This window comes from Sparassis crispa, assembly GCF_003851025.1.
Source record: "Sparassis crispa DNA, contig_000000F, whole genome shotgun sequence".
NCBI classification, from domain to species: domain Eukaryota; kingdom Fungi; phylum Basidiomycota; class Agaricomycetes; order Polyporales; family Sparassidaceae; genus Sparassis; species Sparassis crispa.
This window is the reverse complement of record NW_020939747.1, coordinates 1,470,714-1,487,987: the sequence shown is the minus strand read 5'-3', so window position 1 is coordinate 1,487,987 and position 17,274 is coordinate 1,470,714. Positions and strand designations below refer to the sequence as shown.

General features: G+C 54.3%; 6 protein-coding genes across 6 annotated transcripts; 4 read left to right on the top strand and 2 right to left on the bottom strand.

Annotated features, from left to right (window-relative positions):
- Window positions 1-1,392: 1,392 nt before the first annotated feature.
- On the top strand, window positions 1,393-3,805 carry SCP_0104950 (Nucleolar GTP-binding protein; the record flags this gene model as incomplete). Its single annotated transcript, XM_027752727.1, has 8 exons — window positions 1,393-1,636; window positions 1,693-1,841; window positions 1,895-2,063; window positions 2,120-2,385; window positions 2,441-2,683; window positions 2,744-3,506; window positions 3,557-3,627; window positions 3,680-3,805. The coding sequence occupies 8 exons, from the start codon at window positions 1,393-1,395 to the stop codon at window positions 3,803-3,805; spliced, it is 2,031 nt and encodes a 676-aa protein (XP_027608528.1).
- An 867-nt stretch (window positions 3,806-4,672) lies between these two features.
- Window positions 4,673-7,013, bottom strand: SCP_0104940 (hypothetical protein; the record flags this gene model as incomplete). The annotated part of the gene is made up of 9 exons (XM_027752726.1): window positions 4,673-4,823; window positions 4,878-5,304; window positions 5,358-5,677; window positions 5,735-5,880; window positions 5,933-6,015; window positions 6,069-6,095; window positions 6,159-6,267; window positions 6,317-6,388; window positions 6,753-7,013. The coding sequence occupies 9 exons, from the start codon at window positions 7,011-7,013 to the stop codon at window positions 4,673-4,675; spliced, it is 1,596 nt and encodes a 531-aa protein (XP_027608527.1).
- A 1,562-nt stretch (window positions 7,014-8,575) lies between these two features.
- SCP_0104930 (hypothetical protein) lies at window positions 8,576-8,839 on the bottom strand (the record flags this gene model as incomplete). Its single annotated transcript, XM_027752725.1, has 1 exon — window positions 8,576-8,839. One exon carries the CDS (start codon window positions 8,837-8,839, stop codon window positions 8,576-8,578), a length of 264 nt encoding a protein of 87 aa, XP_027608526.1.
- Window positions 8,840-9,021: 182 nt separating this feature from the next.
- SCP_0104920 (hypothetical protein) lies at window positions 9,022-9,195 on the top strand (the record flags this gene model as incomplete). Its single annotated transcript, XM_027752724.1, has 1 exon — window positions 9,022-9,195. The coding sequence occupies one exon, from the start codon at window positions 9,022-9,024 to the stop codon at window positions 9,193-9,195; it is 174 nt and encodes a 57-aa protein (XP_027608525.1).
- A 1,052-nt stretch (window positions 9,196-10,247) lies between these two features.
- Window positions 10,248-13,556, top strand: SCP_0104910 (hypothetical protein; the record flags this gene model as incomplete). The annotated part of the gene is made up of 18 exons (XM_027752723.1): window positions 10,248-10,354; window positions 10,426-10,450; window positions 10,508-10,559; window positions 10,626-10,653; window positions 10,708-10,937; window positions 10,988-11,049; window positions 11,100-11,111; window positions 11,165-11,355; window positions 11,412-11,477; window positions 11,528-11,720; window positions 11,778-11,882; window positions 11,934-11,943; window positions 12,001-12,092; window positions 12,148-12,256; window positions 12,309-12,533; window positions 12,593-12,798; window positions 12,851-12,982; window positions 13,035-13,556. 18 exons carry the CDS (start codon window positions 10,248-10,250, stop codon window positions 13,554-13,556), a joined length of 2,367 nt encoding a protein of 788 aa, XP_027608524.1.
- A 254-nt stretch (window positions 13,557-13,810) lies between these two features.
- On the top strand, window positions 13,811-14,797 carry SCP_0104900 (hypothetical protein; the record flags this gene model as incomplete). The annotated part of the gene is made up of 2 exons (XM_027752722.1): window positions 13,811-14,217; window positions 14,275-14,797. The coding sequence occupies 2 exons, from the start codon at window positions 13,811-13,813 to the stop codon at window positions 14,795-14,797; spliced, it is 930 nt and encodes a 309-aa protein (XP_027608523.1).
- Between the last annotated feature and the right edge of the window lie 2,477 nt (window positions 14,798-17,274).

Below are 17,274 nucleotides of genomic sequence, written 5' to 3'. Positions count from 1 at the left end.
GTTGGCGTCGGGATTACGCCCAACCTTTTATACGTTCTGGTTCGGAGTTTCTCACGGCGGACACTAGCGTTCTTTCGATGGGATTCCGACGTTTTTGCAAACTGGAAGGCGACATCATCGAAAGGTGCTACTTCGGCAGCTCCCTGCCGCACTCTCTGCCAATGTCTGTTCCAGAGCACATCTGCTCTAGACGTCCTGCCCAGGCGCACTCGTGCTGCGCGAAGCCGCCTCATCGACCCGCACTCTGGCCTCTTCTCGCACCACATGTCCGCGAGCCACATACAAAGCCGTCCAAGACACATCTTCGATGTCGCATGTACGACCTCCGCGCGATCAGTGACGGAAACGCGTCCTGACGCGACGGACCACTTTTGCCAACCCCAGACAACACCGATCTGCCAAGTCGCGCCACTGGAAGGCTGAGCAGCACACTCAGTTCGCCCGCCATATGTTTCTCCTGATAAGTGCAGCATGATCCGTGGAACCCCCCTTAGTTTCGCGAGAAACCATCAGGAATATGCGCGTCTCATTCAGAGTTTACCTGGAGGCAGGCCTGAGGCAGTCGCCGTGCCGTACTAGCGATTCTGTTGGTGCCAGCGTTTGCAGACGCGTCGCGTCGAGAGAGTGCCTATCAATGACGCACATCCGGACCTAGCGTGTAACTCACTGATATGAAGGGGACTTGCACAGTAGTACCGCGCGGGTAGACGGGTTCCACGAGTCGCTGCGAGCCACGCTCGTGCGTCTGCCAGGGGAACATCGTTTGGCCGTGAACGACCTCCGTAGTCATAACTTGGTGCATGCCTCTCCACGAGGTACTGCAATCTACCAAGCTCGTCAGGGAACGCCCGTGCTCACATACCTGGCTTTTACCCACACCAACCGAGACTTCGAACTCGAAGTTCGTGAAGGACTGCGTCAGTGTGTAGGACAGAAGCAGCAAGCGGTGTGCCCGCCTCAACTCCTTCAACACGTCGACGTGCAGACAGAGAGCACACCGTAGAAACCACTTCGAGCAGCTGGGTTCGCGTATATAATCCAGCTCCCTCGGAGAGGACTCTTCAGGCCGCCTTTGCCAGTTTCGTGGGGAGTGAGAGGGTGACAGTAGAGTTGCATCTGCATGCCGCATACTTATATACAGTCACACAACAGTGCTTTGAACAAGGACCCATCGGACAAAAGGTTTTATGGACACAAGCGCAGCTGGTGCTTGAAGCTTGACTCTTGAGCGCTTGAGCCTGAAGGTCGAAATAAACTGACGTAATCAAATAAGCGCCGTTATACCCAATTGGGCAACTAAGTCGGGCTGCTAAAGCACTTACTTTTTCTCGTCTTCCTCCACAGAGCAGCGTGCACAGTAGTTCGTATAGATCTGACTTCTCTTCCCCAATCATGGCGCCCACCAAAAAGTCCCCATCATCCTCCAAAACGCGTTCCTCGTCATCTCAAGCGGGCCTGCAAAAAGTCAAAGGCGAAAACTTCTACCGCAATGCGAAGGCGGTCGCCCGCCTCAAGATGCTCAGCGGCGGCAAAGCCGTGCGTGACAAGGACGGAAAGATTATTCAGGCCGCTGCGTTTCAGAAGGGCGAGGACGAGACGAAGCCCGGGCGCGTGCAGCCCGACCGCAGGTGGTTCGGTGAGTGCTGTGCGCGCGTTGCCCCCAGCGGACGCTGATGTGTATGCGTGTCCTAGGAAATACGAGGGTCATATCGCAGACTGCGCTCGACCATTTTCGTACGAGCCTCGCGGGGAAGCAGCATGACCCGTACACCGTGCTCCTCCGTCGGAACAAGCTCCCCATGGCGCTGCTCGACGACGCGGCGAATCCGAACCTGCGAAAAGTATGTTCTTTCGCTTTCTACCATAAATGTGATCGTGCCAATCGCTATTACAGCGGTCACATATTGTAGAGACAGAGCCGTTCAAGGACACCTTTGGACCCAAGGCGCAGCGCAAGAAGCCCAGGCTGGACGTCGGGACGTTCGAAGAGCTTGGAAAGGTCGGTGAAACAGCGGAGGAAGAAGCCGCTCAGTCTGCATCTGGCACCGCGGAGGGGACGTCAGGTGCGTCCGTAATGATGCCATGTCGACAGCCTCCCCGCTGAATGTGCGCGGCACAGACCCGCTCACTTCGGTAACGGCGGACTTCCAGCCGACACACGCGGACCTCATCGAGCCCATCTACGCCAAAGGAACGTCCCGCCGGATATACGGCGAGCTCTATAAAGTCATCGACTCGTCAGACGTGGTCCTGCACATCCTTGATGCGCGGGACCCAATGGGCACACTCTGCGAATCGGTGCTGGAGTACATCAAAAAGGAGAAAGCACACAAGCAGGTCGTGTTGATCATCAACAAGTGCGACCTGGTCCCCAACTGGGTCACGGTGAGTATATACGCTTCAATCTCATGCACAAGTATCGAACCAAAATGATCCACAGGCTCGCTACATCCAGCACCTCACGCCGCGATACCCCACATTGGCCTTCCACGCGTCACCGAACCACTCCTTCGGCAAGGGCTCGCTCATCCAGCTCCTGCGCCAATTCTCACAACTACACTCGGACAAGAAGCAGATCTCGGTCGGGTTTATTGGCTACCCGAACGTGGGTAAGAGCAGCGTCATTAACACGCTCAAAAGCGGCAAGGTGTGCAACGTCGCGCCCATCCCGGGAGAGACGAAAGTGCGTACCATGCTCCCTTGAATTACTAGCCACCAACCACTAACCCACGCGCGCCCATAGGTGTGGCAGTATATCACGCTAACGAAGCGTATCTACCTGATCGACTGCCCGGGCGTCGTCCCGACATCCGCGAAGGACTCGCAGACCGCGACGGTGCTCAAGGGCGTCGTGCGTGTGGAGGCGCTCGCCTCGCCCTCGGAGCACATCCCCGAGCTCATGGCGCGCGTCAAGCCGATCTACCTCTCGCGCACATACGGCGTCCCGCTCCCAGATCCCTCGGATCCCGCGAGCGGGTGGGCGCCGGAGCAACTGCTCGACACCCTCGCGCGCATGAAGGGCCGCCTGCTCAAGGGCGGGGAGCCCGATTTGGAGGCGGTCGCGAAGATCGTGCTCAGCGACTGGGTCCGCGGGCGCATCCCGTTCTTTGTTCCTCCCCCAGAGCGCTCCGAGGAGCTCAACCAAGCGGAGGCGAAGAAGGCAAAGAAGGTGGAGGCGAAGGGGAAGGCGCCCGCGGGCGCTTCGAAGGAGGCGGTTGTGGGCGTGAAGCAGAACTTGGGCTCGATTATGCAGAAGAATACGTTTGTAGGCGATGATGTCCGCCCGTTAGAACGGGAGGAGGACGGAGTTGTTGCGGATGAGGAGGGGGTTGAGGTGGATGAGGCGCAGTTAAGCGATGAGGAAGAGGCTGGGGAAGAAGAAGAGACGTTGGACTGGAATGATGTCTTCAAGGGTGACAATCACGTGGATGCGAAAGAGGACGACGTGCCCACTGTATTCAGCAAGTTAGAGGACGATGAGATCGAGGATGCCTCGGCTTCCGAAGGTAAACAAGAGTGCATTTTATCACCATGCAGGGCTGATTATCCATTGCAGGAGCAGAAGCAGAATCGGTCGACGACGCAGCTGAGCAGCCGAAGAAAGAAACTCGCATGAAGACCAACAAGGCATGCATCGTATCACCTGCATAATTTTGCTTAGAGCTGACCACCTGTGCAGCGCAAAGCGACGAACTTTTATTCCGCAACGAATGTCAAGAACAAGAACCGTCAAAAAGCCACACTCATGAAGTCACTGCAAGGCGGCGAGAGGGGAGATGGTCGGAAACGGAGAAGGAAAACATAGTTCGGTTGTCCCGCAATCCTGCCCTACCCGTCAATTGCAACCATTTGCGTTTTTACAGTTCATGTAAGTCTTTCCGGTGGTTTGACAGGATTCGGACTGGTTTGACCATCATCCACTTGGTAATGGGATGCTCGAGAAAACACTTGCGATCGGAGGAACGACTCTTTTGAGGCTGATTTTCCGGCGCGCGCGAGCCGTTCTTACGCCACAGCACCCTGTACCTACACTCCGAATGTCAGAATTCGACGAGGGACGGATTGCATTCTTGACCGTTTCTATGCACTGAAATAATTGTGAACAAGGTCCTGCCCAGCACCGGGAAGAAAGCCAGACCATTGTTTTTGGGTCTTCGACATGTAACGAAGGCCCAACGCAACTGAATTTGTAGGGCGAGCGCGCGTGCCCTTCACCTGTACGTCGCAAGCCGCAGCTGCAGGTGCATCGAAGTCTGGCGCACTGGCAAGGTTTGATGCATGATAGATAATCATCATAGCTGGCCGGCGATCGTATGGCCGTTATGAGCCCTCGCTACTGGGTGCTAGCTAGCAGAACAACTCAATTAGTGTTTCTGCGGTTCGATGAGAAAGCGCCCTCGCACTGGTTCCGTGGCAACACATTGAGGAAACGTGAGCGAAGCATCGCCTAGTAGCCTCCCATCCGCCGTAACATCTGCGTAAGCCGACAAAAAGATAACATTGCTGAAGGGGATACAGTGGTCGTGACAATACATAACTATATCATTACGACACTTCCAAGGACGTGAACTGACGTAAAAATGCATCGAGAGAATATCGAGAGAATAGACAGCGAGAACACATCTGATCCTTGAGTAGAGAGAACTCCGCCGGGAGGCTTGACCAGGGAAGCTCAAGACATCCAGATAGGCTCGTTCTTGTACTCCGCATTGGGCTTGTACGGCCCACCCTCGAGCCCGAGCGCCTCTAACCGCGTCTTGACCGTCCGATGCATATGGAACGGCCGGTGTTTAGGCACTTGGCGACCCCTGCCCAGGTTGACCCTGCACACATCACCACATTAGTACCTGTACAGAACAGCAAGCAGGAATGCGCACATGAGATAGTCCTCCCATTGGTTTTCCTTGTTTTGGTGGCGGTGCTGCGGCGGGAGGACTAGCGGGAGGACCTCGAGCGTCCACCACCCGGGCGCAATCTTAAGCTGGTCATAGATCGGGCAGAGCGCGTCGATCAGGTCCTCCTCCTCCTCAGTCAGTGGCGCACCCTGCGACACCCGTGTTGCATCTGTACTCTCCCGGGAGTGCGCATACTCCATGGCATACCGCGACGACGACGGGGAGAGCGCCGGCGGGCGCTCGAGAACCTTGGGGTACAGCGCGGCGGGGTCGAGCCCGACATTTCTGAGGGCCTCTCCATGGAAGCGGATGCCCGTCTTGGCGAGGAAGCACTGGCGGATCATCCACCGCAGCGGAATGCGCGCAAGGTTGTGGGTGACGTCGTTCGCGACAGAACCCCCGCCCACGTCTGCATCGCGAGATTAAGCGAAGTTACGGAAGAGAGAAGCGCACAGCGCGTACCGCAGTGACACCCGGCGAACCACACCTCTAGCACGTCCGTCTCGCAAGGCACGGCGTTGCCCCGGTTGTCCAGGTCGAACGTGCGCTCCCTATCTTCAGCCCATTTCTTACTCCGCGCTGACTTGTGCCCGGACTTAGGCATTTCCCCCGCTTGCAGGCCGAGCTGGGTCTCGCGCTCCGTCGGGCGGTTGTAAAGGTTTGCCTTGAACTTGGCGCGGTGCTCATCAAGGGAAACGGCGTGGCGGAAGGTGCGGATCGAATTGTTCGAGGACGTGAACGGCAGAGTGCGCGGGATGAGTCCGACGGAACACACAGTATCCCTGCAATTCATAGATTCAATCCCAATGAAAACCCAACGAGAGCGATGAATGACGCACCATACTCCGATGAACTCAATATCCACATCCATAGAGAACGCTTTCTTGAACGCATTCGACTGTTTCCAGCCTACGTCATCCGTGCGCGTGAACATCTTGTACGCAAATGGCACCTGTTGGTGGTTACTAGCTGGGAGTAATCCGACCTGGAATACGTTCAGCGTACTGAAGCGGATATGAGACATACATGAGTATTACCTTATGGATCATACCAGCAAGGGCACGGGCGGTATATGCGCCGCGAGAGAAGCCGAAGATACAGATCTTGTCGCCGACCGTGTCTGCAGACAGCGCCGTCAATTGAGATCTCACACAGAGAAAGAGCTGTACGTACAATTCTGCATGAGGAACTCATATCCACCTGAGAGATAATCAACTCGTCAGTTCCTCAGATCCACGCATGCGACTATATGCGGTCTCTTACCCATGACATGCGCATTCAAATTCCACGCGATCATCTCATCGAGAGTTTTGTTGACATTCGACCAGAAAGGCGTTGCGATCTCGGGGATGGTATACGTGCCAACGCCAGCCTGAACAGTCTGTCAGCACAACACCCGCCCCCAAAGGCAGACGACAAACCTGATAGTAGCACATCTGTTGGTTGCGATCATCCTTCTTCAGCATGGAGAAGAACAAGACAACGTTCGAGTTCTGTGATCGGGAGTGGGTTAGATCGGGCGCAACTCAATAGATAGGCATCCCGATTAAATGAAAAGTGGTGTGGAAGATAATCACCACGCCCACCGTCGATTGTCAGCCATTGTTGAAGTCACCACAGTAATAGGCTCCATTGCATGCATCGGGCATGCCAACGATGACAAACGGACAAGCGCACGCGCAGCGATATTGATTGTCCGGGTAATCAACCTCAGAGAGCGATGACACGGAGGCAAATCACGCTGAAGGTCAGATAGTGTGCTGCAGGTTCCGATTGCGCACTTAAATTCGTGAAGCGCCTCGCTCCATGTGATATATCCCGAGACATGATACATCGAATATGAAGGCAAATACGCACATCAGTGTCAAACTGGTCTCCCGTCCCATCGAAGCACAGGACGAGCGTCCTCGGATGGTGGTCCGACAGACTTGGAACGACGTCGGTGTCGACCACGCTGCTAGAGATGGAGTGCGACGGGCTAATAGGCGGACTGGTCATGCTGGAGTTCGTGGGCTGAGTGAAACCGGAGGAAGAGGCGGACGTCGAGCTGGAGAGACATGGGGAGGACATGCTGCCCGGAGAGGAGGAGGACAAGGTTATCGGGGCCGGGGGAGACATCTCGACGGCGTAGGGGACAAGGAACGAGGAGCGGGCGGGCTTATATAGGCTGGAGAAGGGGAGATGGACGTGGACCGATATGTCAACGATCAGGTGTATGATGGGCAGGGAAAGCTCCAAGGACGACAAGGCCCGTGCGCAAGGAATATTGACCGATGCACCGAGGCACGATGGACGCTATAACAGGCTTGACAGCGAACCACAGAATCATTCTCATCGTGGTCGACCCTTCCATTCGCGCGCTTCCTCATCATCACTATCGCATGTATCGCATGTCCTTTTCCGTCATCCACCGCTCAAAGAACGCAGTGGCGCGTGCACAATTGATCAGTCTGCCGGAAGAACAGGACAAAGACCACGCAAACTTTCATGGTCGTAGCGCTTCGCACAGCCCAGGAGGAGGAACTCATGATGATCAAGAGCGAGTCGGACTCGGAGTCGCCGCCAATTCTTGATCTATCACGCTTACCAAATTCGGACAAATCGCCGTTGCAGCGGAGATCCAGATGTCTATATAGTGCCTACCGCGACTGCACTGCCGTAAACTGAACTAATCGCTGGCTATTCGAAGCAAGGGAAATGGCACCCATGTCATGAGGTATCATACACCAGTCCAACGTTCGTCGGGTCCGAACTACGACCGCCCCTCTTCGACGTTGAGTTAACGTTGACCACCAGTCTACTGGACAAGAAAGAGCCTTATCTGAATATTTGCGCTCCTCGTGGCTCTGCCAACTGCAGCATTCAACGTTCAACTCTTGTCCATGTCTGTGCTCGCGCTCCACTCGAGCCTGCACATGGATGTGGTCTACTCCCGTTCGGAGTCTTTGAATCCTGCATATCGCCGCATCGCGAATCCTGAGGTGGAGGCTTCGTCGCCGCTCTGCCCATAGTGCATACCACCGCTCGCAGGCCGTAAACCGCGCCCCGAATGTCAAGATGCGGCGGCCGCGGGAGCAGTGCACAATGATAGAATCATCATCACTGCCACCGCGAGTCGAGTCGAGGTGAGGCGACCTAGACGAACTCGCCATAACTCGGTGGAGGTCCAGGACCTGGTCCAACTGCCAGGCGAGGCGAGTCAAGTTTCCGAGTCGAACTCAACTCGGATCATCATGCATCAAGCTCGAGCGCGTCCAGGATCCAATCGTGATTGTTATCGCCCTTGCGCGCCTTGTCCACGGCGGGGTCTCAAGTAAACTTGCCGTGAGCCTTTCTAGTCCTAGTGGAAGGCTATCGAGCGGATCAGAGTAACTTTTCCCAAAGCAGCTAGGCTCCTTGGACCAGAAAGCAAAGGAGATGGCGGACTCGAGTTTCGGTTAACAATATGACACTGACCCGCGGATGGAGTTCGCGGGATCAGCGTAGGGAGACCAGACGTGGCTAACCCATATGAGAAGCAAGACAAAAATGCAGACGAGTAAATTGGGACTTCTGCACACCACCGCAAGATTGATTGGAAAAGAAGCTGCGTCATGCTCAGCGTGCTTCAAACCTCCCAATTCCACCATGTCATTGCGTCCGAAGTATTTCGCAAATTACATCACTCACAAACGAACCTCCTATTGGATGACCATCCACTCAGCATCAGCCCAACTACTGCAGCACGAATCTCGCTTGGTGCTGCTGCTCGTGCGCCCCACGGCCCTCCGATCCATGCATGTGCATATGCTGGACCTGGCCCCCCGGCGCGCCACCGTGATTCCCCACTTGTGCGTCTGCCGCCCAAGACCGTTACGGTGAGCCTTCGTCAGGTCGAAGCAGCGGGGCCGCGCCATGTCCCCTAGGCGGAGGCTTTCCTCCGCGAGCTCCGACACCATCCGCATCGCGCGACCTCCCCAGACAGGAGGGACCTATGGTGAGGAGGGAGCCGGGTCAAGTCAACAAAGTGCGGAATGATGCCCGTCGGCAGCGTCTTGCGGCCGCGTGCTGCGATGTCGTCCACCTCTCGAGCGACCTGGTCGAAAAGTACGGGTGTAGATCGGCGGTGGCGCTCAACTAGACCGAGATGGCGGTGCAGGCCGTCCTTGGGCCCGGGGAGCTTGTCATTGCGCGCCACGAACTCATCAAACTCTCGCGCAACGTCGAGAAACCGAATGGTGGATCTGGGCGTAGGAACAGGTTCCTTTGGGCCATCTTGGATGACGGGCGGATCGCAGACGCCGCGCGGGGCCGTAGATGAGGACCCCGCGCAGTGTCAGGGCCTCGTCATCGAGTGAGGTTGGAGCAGCACTGGAGGTCATATATCAGTGGGTATTCAACGAGTTATGAAGTACGAACTCATGCAACCAAGGCCGGAGCGACGAGAGTAGCGGCAACAGCCAGGACTGTTGAGGGACGCATCAAGGGCAGAAGTTGGCTCTTGGGGTGAACGACATAGAGCGAGTAACACACGATGAATTTATGAATGAAAGAGGCGGGTCAAGCTAGTACTAGTATGAAGCATCTCTGTGTTAGAGGGAGGCAACGAAACGTGGTATACAAATGAAGCTCACTATTCAGGACTCGACCTTTCGGACTTGAGACACAAGAACTAGAGAATCCGAGCTGTCCAGGACATGTTATGTAGTGCACAAATCGCTTCGCAAGAACGCTGGTACAACATAAAGCTCCATAATCCTACAATCAAAACATGGAGCTATGGAGCTCAGGGGACTAGTAGACACCTTGTAGAGGCAGGCATCGCAAGAAATACAACGCACCATTGACAAGCCGCGTACCATCAACCGCTGGGTTCCACCTGGCTGCTCGTACATGCATATGTCTACGACTCAATTACTTTTCTACTTGCCAAGAGCACTGCAACCGGGTTTCCGTGATGATCATGGCCTGTGCATAGAAAATCTAGCCTAACACCACCGAAAACTCTCCGGAGGTGGGAGGCTGGATTCTCAGTAGCGATTCGAGCCCGTTTCAAGATGTCTTGAAGTTGATGCAGGTGGTACCGCGCGCTATAAAATCCACCGGGAGCCGCAAAGATCTCTTGCGGAGTAGAAGAGGCGAATTGCAATGAAAACAGGGCGCAGTTCGTTCGATATCCGAGTCTGAGGTTGCTGGGTTGCCAGTTGTTGAAAGGGCCGCGGATGAAACGAATAGAATTAGCTGATTGTTGCCATATACAGTAAAGGCGCGTGTCACGTGGAACGAGGCCCACCGCTGGGCGCCTAGACGTAATACGTGCGTCGACGCCTGCACTTGCTGCTTGGCTCGGCACCACCTGCATCCGCAGCACAAATGCCACCAGTGACAGAGAAAGAGCATGTAAACGGTACGACAAACGGTGAGTTGAAGCAACGACGGCGTCCGGGACGCGTCCCAGTCTCTTGCGCGGAATGCCGCCGGTACGTATGCTTTTCTTAGATATTAATTGCCGTACCAAGTGTCGGCATTGACTCGGAGCACTGTTCTTTAGCTTGAAGCTCAGGTGTGACCGCAAGGTACGAGTATTCTAGGACACAGGTTTCGTGTTAATCCTCATTTGTTCTTACTTGCAGGTGCCTTGCGAGACTTGTGTGAAGAGAGGATGTGCCGCAATTTGCCCAGAAGGTGGGCTTGTCTCTCACGCAAGCTGCTTTTTGATGAGACGTCTTGATCTAACAATGTAGATTGCAGGCTCTCTCACTACTGGCAGAGCGAACCGGTGAGTGTCGCCACATGTACTGCAGCGCGGGAAATACCCAGACTTGCGTCTCAGAGGCGCAATCGCCGGCGTAGAAGAATTGCACAGGGACATTGAGCGGCTGCGTACCCGCTGTGCTACTCTCGAGGATGCCTTGAGAACTCTACAAGCCAAGATCACGGACGAGCCGCATCCTCTACTTAGCGATTCACCGAATTCGTCGGGAACACCAGAGTGGTCAGGCGGTCCGACACCTGATGGCCCGCTTCTCTCGCGTGCAGACGAAGAGGTCCTCGACTCCTTTGGTAACTTGTTTGCACTTTCATCATGTTTTGTGTCTAACGCATGTGCGTAGGCACTCTCACCCTCGGCTTGCGGGGAGAAGCGAGGTTCTTTGGGCAGACTTCAAGATCCGAGGTACGCAGAGTTGGTATTTTTTTGGGAAAATTTCACTTATTGTTCCACAGTACCTCATACACGTAAGTCCCTGGCTTGCGTTTCGCCTCACAATCTTTGTAACGTCTACATGAAGGCACCGTGTTGCGGCTACATGTCATATACATCCTTCCCCCATCTGTCCAAGGAGCTTATCGACGAAGCCATCATGGAGCTCGACGTCCCGTGCGAGAATCCAACTATACACGAGGAAATCCGCCGCGCGCTGCCATCGCTCTCGCAGGCCTACCGTCTCTGCGAGATCTTCCTGGAATACGGACAGTACGTGTAGGTATCATCAATTTCTGTCTGATTTGCGGTACTCTTCACTTCGTCGCATGCAGATGGTACCCCATTCCGCGGGAACAGGTGTTCGACGAAATTATGGGCGAGATTTACCGGGCTACGCCGTAAGTTACCGGCATGTGCCCAACATCCCGTGTTAACATGTACCCTGCAGCCCATCAGACACCTGTTTCTCTTGCAGTCATGCCACCTCGCTCTTGTTCGCTATATTCGCGCTCGCTACTCTGTTCGACCTGGACGCCCCCCCGTACGCCATCGAGGCGCACGAGTATTATCTCCTGGCGCGGCTTTGCCTGCGGTTCGCGCCTCCAATACGGGACACTACACTGACGGCAGTGCAGAGTCTGGTACTTATCGCCGTGCATACCCGATGGTTCCCATTCTGACCCCACCATTGCTTCCAGGTCTACATGGCGCAGTATTTGGAGCTGAGCGATTGTGAACCTGCACATACCGGCTCTCAGAAAGCGTGGTTGCTGGTCGGACTGGCTGTCAAGTTGGGATACAGCGTGCGTATTTACTTTTCGTAAGTGAAAAGGCTCATCATCATCGTGCTGTAGGTCGGCTTGCGTGAGGCAATGTGTCTATTGCGCAAAAAGTTTTCCCTGGCTGATATTTATTCTGCAGATGTGAATAGCTCTAGGTGGAAACTTGACGATGATGCCAGCCAAAGACGAAGCCGTGTGTTCTGGGAGCTCTTCATGCAGGACACCTGGATCGTATGTCTCCGCAATATGAAATGTGACAGTCTCTTAACCACATTTCACGTTGCAGAGCTTTGGCTTCGGACGCCCACCATCCATGTCCATGTCCTTCATCGACTGCGAATTCCCCAAAGACACTCAAGCTTTCATCTCCGAATCCGGAGCAAGAGAGTGCAGCTGTACGTGCCACGCCCCTTTCTTTGTCCATGACATCGTTGAGCTATGCCCCAGATCATAACTGGACGTGGCAGTTCTCGAAGCTACTGCACACGATCGTGAGCACGGCGTTCGGTGCCAAGTCGCCTTCTTATGCGACCGTGCTCGACTTTGACCGCAAGGTCCGCGACTTCCCCGTCCCTCCGCACCTCCGCCCCGACTGCACGTTGCCCGAGTTCGAGCGAATGCTGCCGTCATTCTTCATGCGCGGGTTCTTCGTCGTGTCGTCCAAGGAGTCGAGTTAGTGTGGCACTGCTTCTGATGACGCAACGTCCGTGTTGATGATGTGACGCCCGTAGCGCTACTGAGCTTGCACAGGCCGTTCTTCGTCCAAGCCTTGAACGAACAGCCGGCAGATTTGCTCAGACACAGGTACGGGCCGTCCGTGATGGCCATCTATCGCTCGGCCTGGAGATCCATCAACGGCGCCAAGGAAGTATTTAAGCGCATGCCTGCCGTGATCTCGCGCTTCGGGTTGACGTGGTCGCAGTGCATTGCTGGAGGAGTATGTTCCTCGTCTGATGCATCTGGTATGTTGCTGACGGAAGTGTTCGAAGATCGTTATGTGTCTCCTGGTTACTCGGGCGCCCTCGTCGCCCCTCGCCAGCTCTGCATTGCAGGAGCTAGTGAATTTATGTGAGTTGTTCGAGCGAGCCGCTGAGACTTGCCAAATTGCGTCAAATAATCTTGTAAGAAATGCCCACATTTGCATTCTTCCACATTGTACTGAAAGTTGTCCAGGACGTGGTGCGAAAGCTCTACCGCCAGGGCCATGAAACAATGAGCAAGTCGCAGTCACAAAAGGCGCCAGGCATGACCGCAAACGAGCTCGACAGGCTCGGCGGGAAGACACATCTGATATCGTCCAACTCCGATATCGCCCAGCAGTGCCCGTACGCGCAGCCGAGACGCATGGACCCATTCATCGTGCCTGTACCTGCGCCCGTGCCCGCAGAGTTCATCCACCCGACGATCATGCAGGACCTGCGCTCGTTCGACGGGCTCAACCCCAGCGGGTACGTCGGGATGGAGCCGTCACCGTTCTATTTCGACCTCCTCCCCGGCCCGTCGGGTGCGGGCGCGGGAGCTGGTGTGGGCGCCGGGGGGTTCGCGAGTTCGTCTGTGGAAATCACGCCGGAGGTGTTCGACCAGTTCTTTGCGCAGAATGGGTTCGCCGCGCCCGTCGTCGAGCCGGAGCAGTTTGCGGGCCCGCCGGTACTTGACTCGACCTGGCAGTCGTTTGTGGAACAGTTGGGATTCTAATTAGAGTTTGCTGGGTTCAAGGGTCCGTTTGTTGGATAAAGCGCTCTGATTTGCTGTCGACCTAGACTTACTAGCCCACTTGCATTGCGTCGGGCCCATGATAGAACACCACGTGTAGCCGTAGCTTCTTCATTCTCAATACAGCGTTTCCGCAAACCGTCCACTGCTGCGTGTGTAGGGTCTCGATCCGCTTGCTCTACCATAACGTTTGTGACCCTGACTCGCTGCAGGAAGAGCGCTGAGTCTGCCACTAAATGATGCCGCCTACCGCAAGCACCCTTTCGGGCCAACTAGAAGAGCTCCATCTACTCAGATGTTCTCTCCTTCCTGGCGAGTCGCTGACATTCGATCCCTCCGAGGACACGGACCACTGGTGCGAACTCTTGGACGCCTACGCTGAAGATCCAGAGCAAGTAACCGCGCGAGCGCCGAGCACACTCCCACTGGCCCGCTTTGCAGTGCAGCTCGAGGAGGCGAACGTGTGGTTCGACGTCGAGCTCCCCGCCGCATATCGCGCGGCGACGGGTGCAGCGGACGCGGAAAATCCTGATGCGCCCGTGCTGCCGCGCGTGTCCGTCAAGAGCTTGTACCTCGCTCGGGAAGAGCAAGCGCGCTGGCAGGCGGCGGTGCAGGAAGCGATGGTGGAAGTTCGTGACAGTGAGTGCGTCCTGCACACCTGCCAGCGTCCATATCGCGTTGACCTCCTCGCCCCTGCCAGGTACCCGGTGTACGACCTGATCTCGACCCACCTTCTCCCCCTCCTACACGCAGAACTTGAAGTCGACGGCGAACCTGGAGGATCCACCGCCCCCGCCCCTTCAAAACTCCCCGAGGATGAAACGGACAACAGGCGCTACCACGCGCTGCTGACCTCGCACCATCTCGTCGCGCCGTCGAAGCGGCGCGCGCTGCACGCGTGGGCGGCCGAGCTCGCGCTCGCGGGCTTCGCGAAGCTCGGACATCCCGGCGTGCTCTATTGCTCCGGTACACACGGCGCTGTCACGGAATTCGTGAGACGCGTAAAGGCGCTGCAGTGGCTCGCCTTGCGCGTGCGGTTCATCGAGCCGTTAACTCAGTCTGGAGTGGAAGAAAGCTATCAAAAGGGCGGACGGTGGATCGAATTCGAGAAAGTTGGGGAGGTGGTGGCTGAGATGAGGAGGTTAGGGCGAGAGAGGTTCGTCGTGGAGATGGGTATCGGCAGTGCTGGTGCTCAGCCTGGTGCGTGTTCGAACTTGAAGTGACTCGGGGTAGTAATGAGACGTTGTCAACATGCTTGGTCCGTAAGTACTCAATTATGCAGGTTGGCAGACGCATGTACGTTGGCGTCGTAAGCTACAAGAACTCGTCTCGACCCTCCAGTTAGTCTCCCAAAGGCAGGCTACAAAGTCAGTCTTATGAGAGGACTGACCACCCGCACAAGCCGCATAGCCAAGTATTTCTCAGGGAAAAACCCTAACAAAATTCATAAAGTAAAGCGCGAGAAAAAACTGTGAAGAAAGCATAATGAATGGGAAATACCGCGATTGTCCAATCAGCAGCTGAGAATCACAGTTTTTCCTGGAGAAATTCTTTATTCTTTTTCCACAGTTTTTCTGTATGCCTTACTTTAACCCTTTCTAGAGGGTTTTCCGTAAAAAATACTGGGCTATGCTTCTTGTGCCAGGCGATCAAAGATCAAAGTCCGTAAAAGGCAGATACCCATACATGGCAACTTTAGTTGCTCCAAGGCCAAGGATCTACAATGGACTCCAGCCAAGCAACATCATGTATCTGCTTTTTCTGAGGCACAGGGACCACTTGTATGTGCAAATGGTACCTTACGCAAGGGTCAGTATTAGTGTACACTCTTCACCCAAACTCCTCAGAAAGCTGTCGCACAATGTGTATGCAGCTAAACTCTGGTTCACTTGACACATGTTTACAATGCTTACAATACAATATCTGCCTTTGCCCCAGTGGGCTTAGGACATGTCTACATCAGGCCTCAATGAACCAAGTATGTGTAGAGCAGTGGATCTATGATGGTATGAGTGGGACGTTGGTTAGACTAGCACTCTGCTACCTGGAGTACAGGATCACATCAGCAAAACTGGATGAGGCAGATAAGGTATGATAAGCCATTGTAAGGTACGTAAGTTTTGTATCCTTCCGAATTTTTCACCCGGTCTTATAATATGACCATTGGAATTGCAGAGGGTCGCAATTTGTGACCATTGCTTGTAAGGCTTCCCATCATTATGGGCCTTCCGAACCTTCTAATGGTTTGCAAGATCAAGTGCATTGGGGCCCTATTGCCAAATGCTACGATACTACTGCCTTCGAGTTCTCAACATCATGCAAACATATATACTAGCCACAAAAAATATATTTCTATTACAAGGGCATGTCCTGACACATACCATGTGTTGAATTTTGACTGTGAGCTACACAATGGACAGCATTGCAGATGCTTGCTACAAGAATCCAAACAGTCTGCAGTGGTAGCTCGCACTGCAGAAGGCCCCGCAGCAACAAGCCAGCATGATGGCTATCACATGCATCAGGATATCACTCACTGACCTGAGCGACACTGATGCCGATGCAAGTCGCTGCATGTATACACATGTCCAATATGTGTGTGCACACGTGAGCACTGGCATTGTGCAACACGCATACAATGGCGAGAGCAGGTGCTGGAGTAACATTGAACACTGACAGGTGACATCGTGAAAAGTAACGATTAGAAGATGAATGGAAACATACCTTATCCAAGTCATGGCCTCGACCTCCATGGCTCCAGTTTACATCACTGAGAGCAGACAGGGCCAGCTGAACCTAGCAGACAACATCCGTGAAAGACTAGGATGTATCTGTTGGTATACAGCTCATACATAGAGTACTCAGGCATTAACGTGACACATCTGTGGGAGAAAAGATGAGCCACATTGCAGGCCAAGTATGATGGGAGGAAGAGAGGAGAGATGGCGATGCAGGGAGACAAGCGACTTTGATATAAGTTCAACATTTGCATATGTTTACAAGCTGTATCTTTCGAGGCAGAGATGGGCTGGCCAAGAGTTGCCCAGTAATAGTCAGGTGTATGGAAGGTATATAAGTCAATGAGCAGCAAGATGGATGGTCATAAGGCCTTCCAAGGTCTTCCAATACGCCATCAGCCTTGTCAGGTGTTACAAACACTATTAGGCCGTAGCAGGTTTGTCCACTTTTGCTGATGCACCGGTGATAAGACCATGTAGGTGAATGAGGGTTGTGCTGGAAGAGTGTGAATAAAGCATGAGAAATAAAAGCATTAATCAGGGATAGCCCTTAATAACTGTGCTAACCTCTTACATAATCCAACCTCGTTGCCCAGCGAGAGCACGAAGTCAACTGTGAACAGTGATGGTCCATCCTAGAAGAAATGACAATGGTTTCTGAATGTGACAGACTGAGTGGTAGAGGAAGTGACAGTGAGCTGGTTGGCATGCTGTCAGAATGGATGTGCAATTGAACTGGTGGATGACACTGAGCATCATTAAGGTCTGAAGCAGCAGCAGATTATCATGAGCTGCTATGCTCTGCCACATTCAGTTGTCACTAGCCTGTGAGTTGTGGATCCAAAGGGTTGATGAATGAGATGGTGGTGATAGAAAGATCAACATGGAAGAATAACAGATGTAGATAGTAAAGTCAATGGTGAGGAAGTATCTGACTGTGTTTGCCTAATGTCAGGAACACT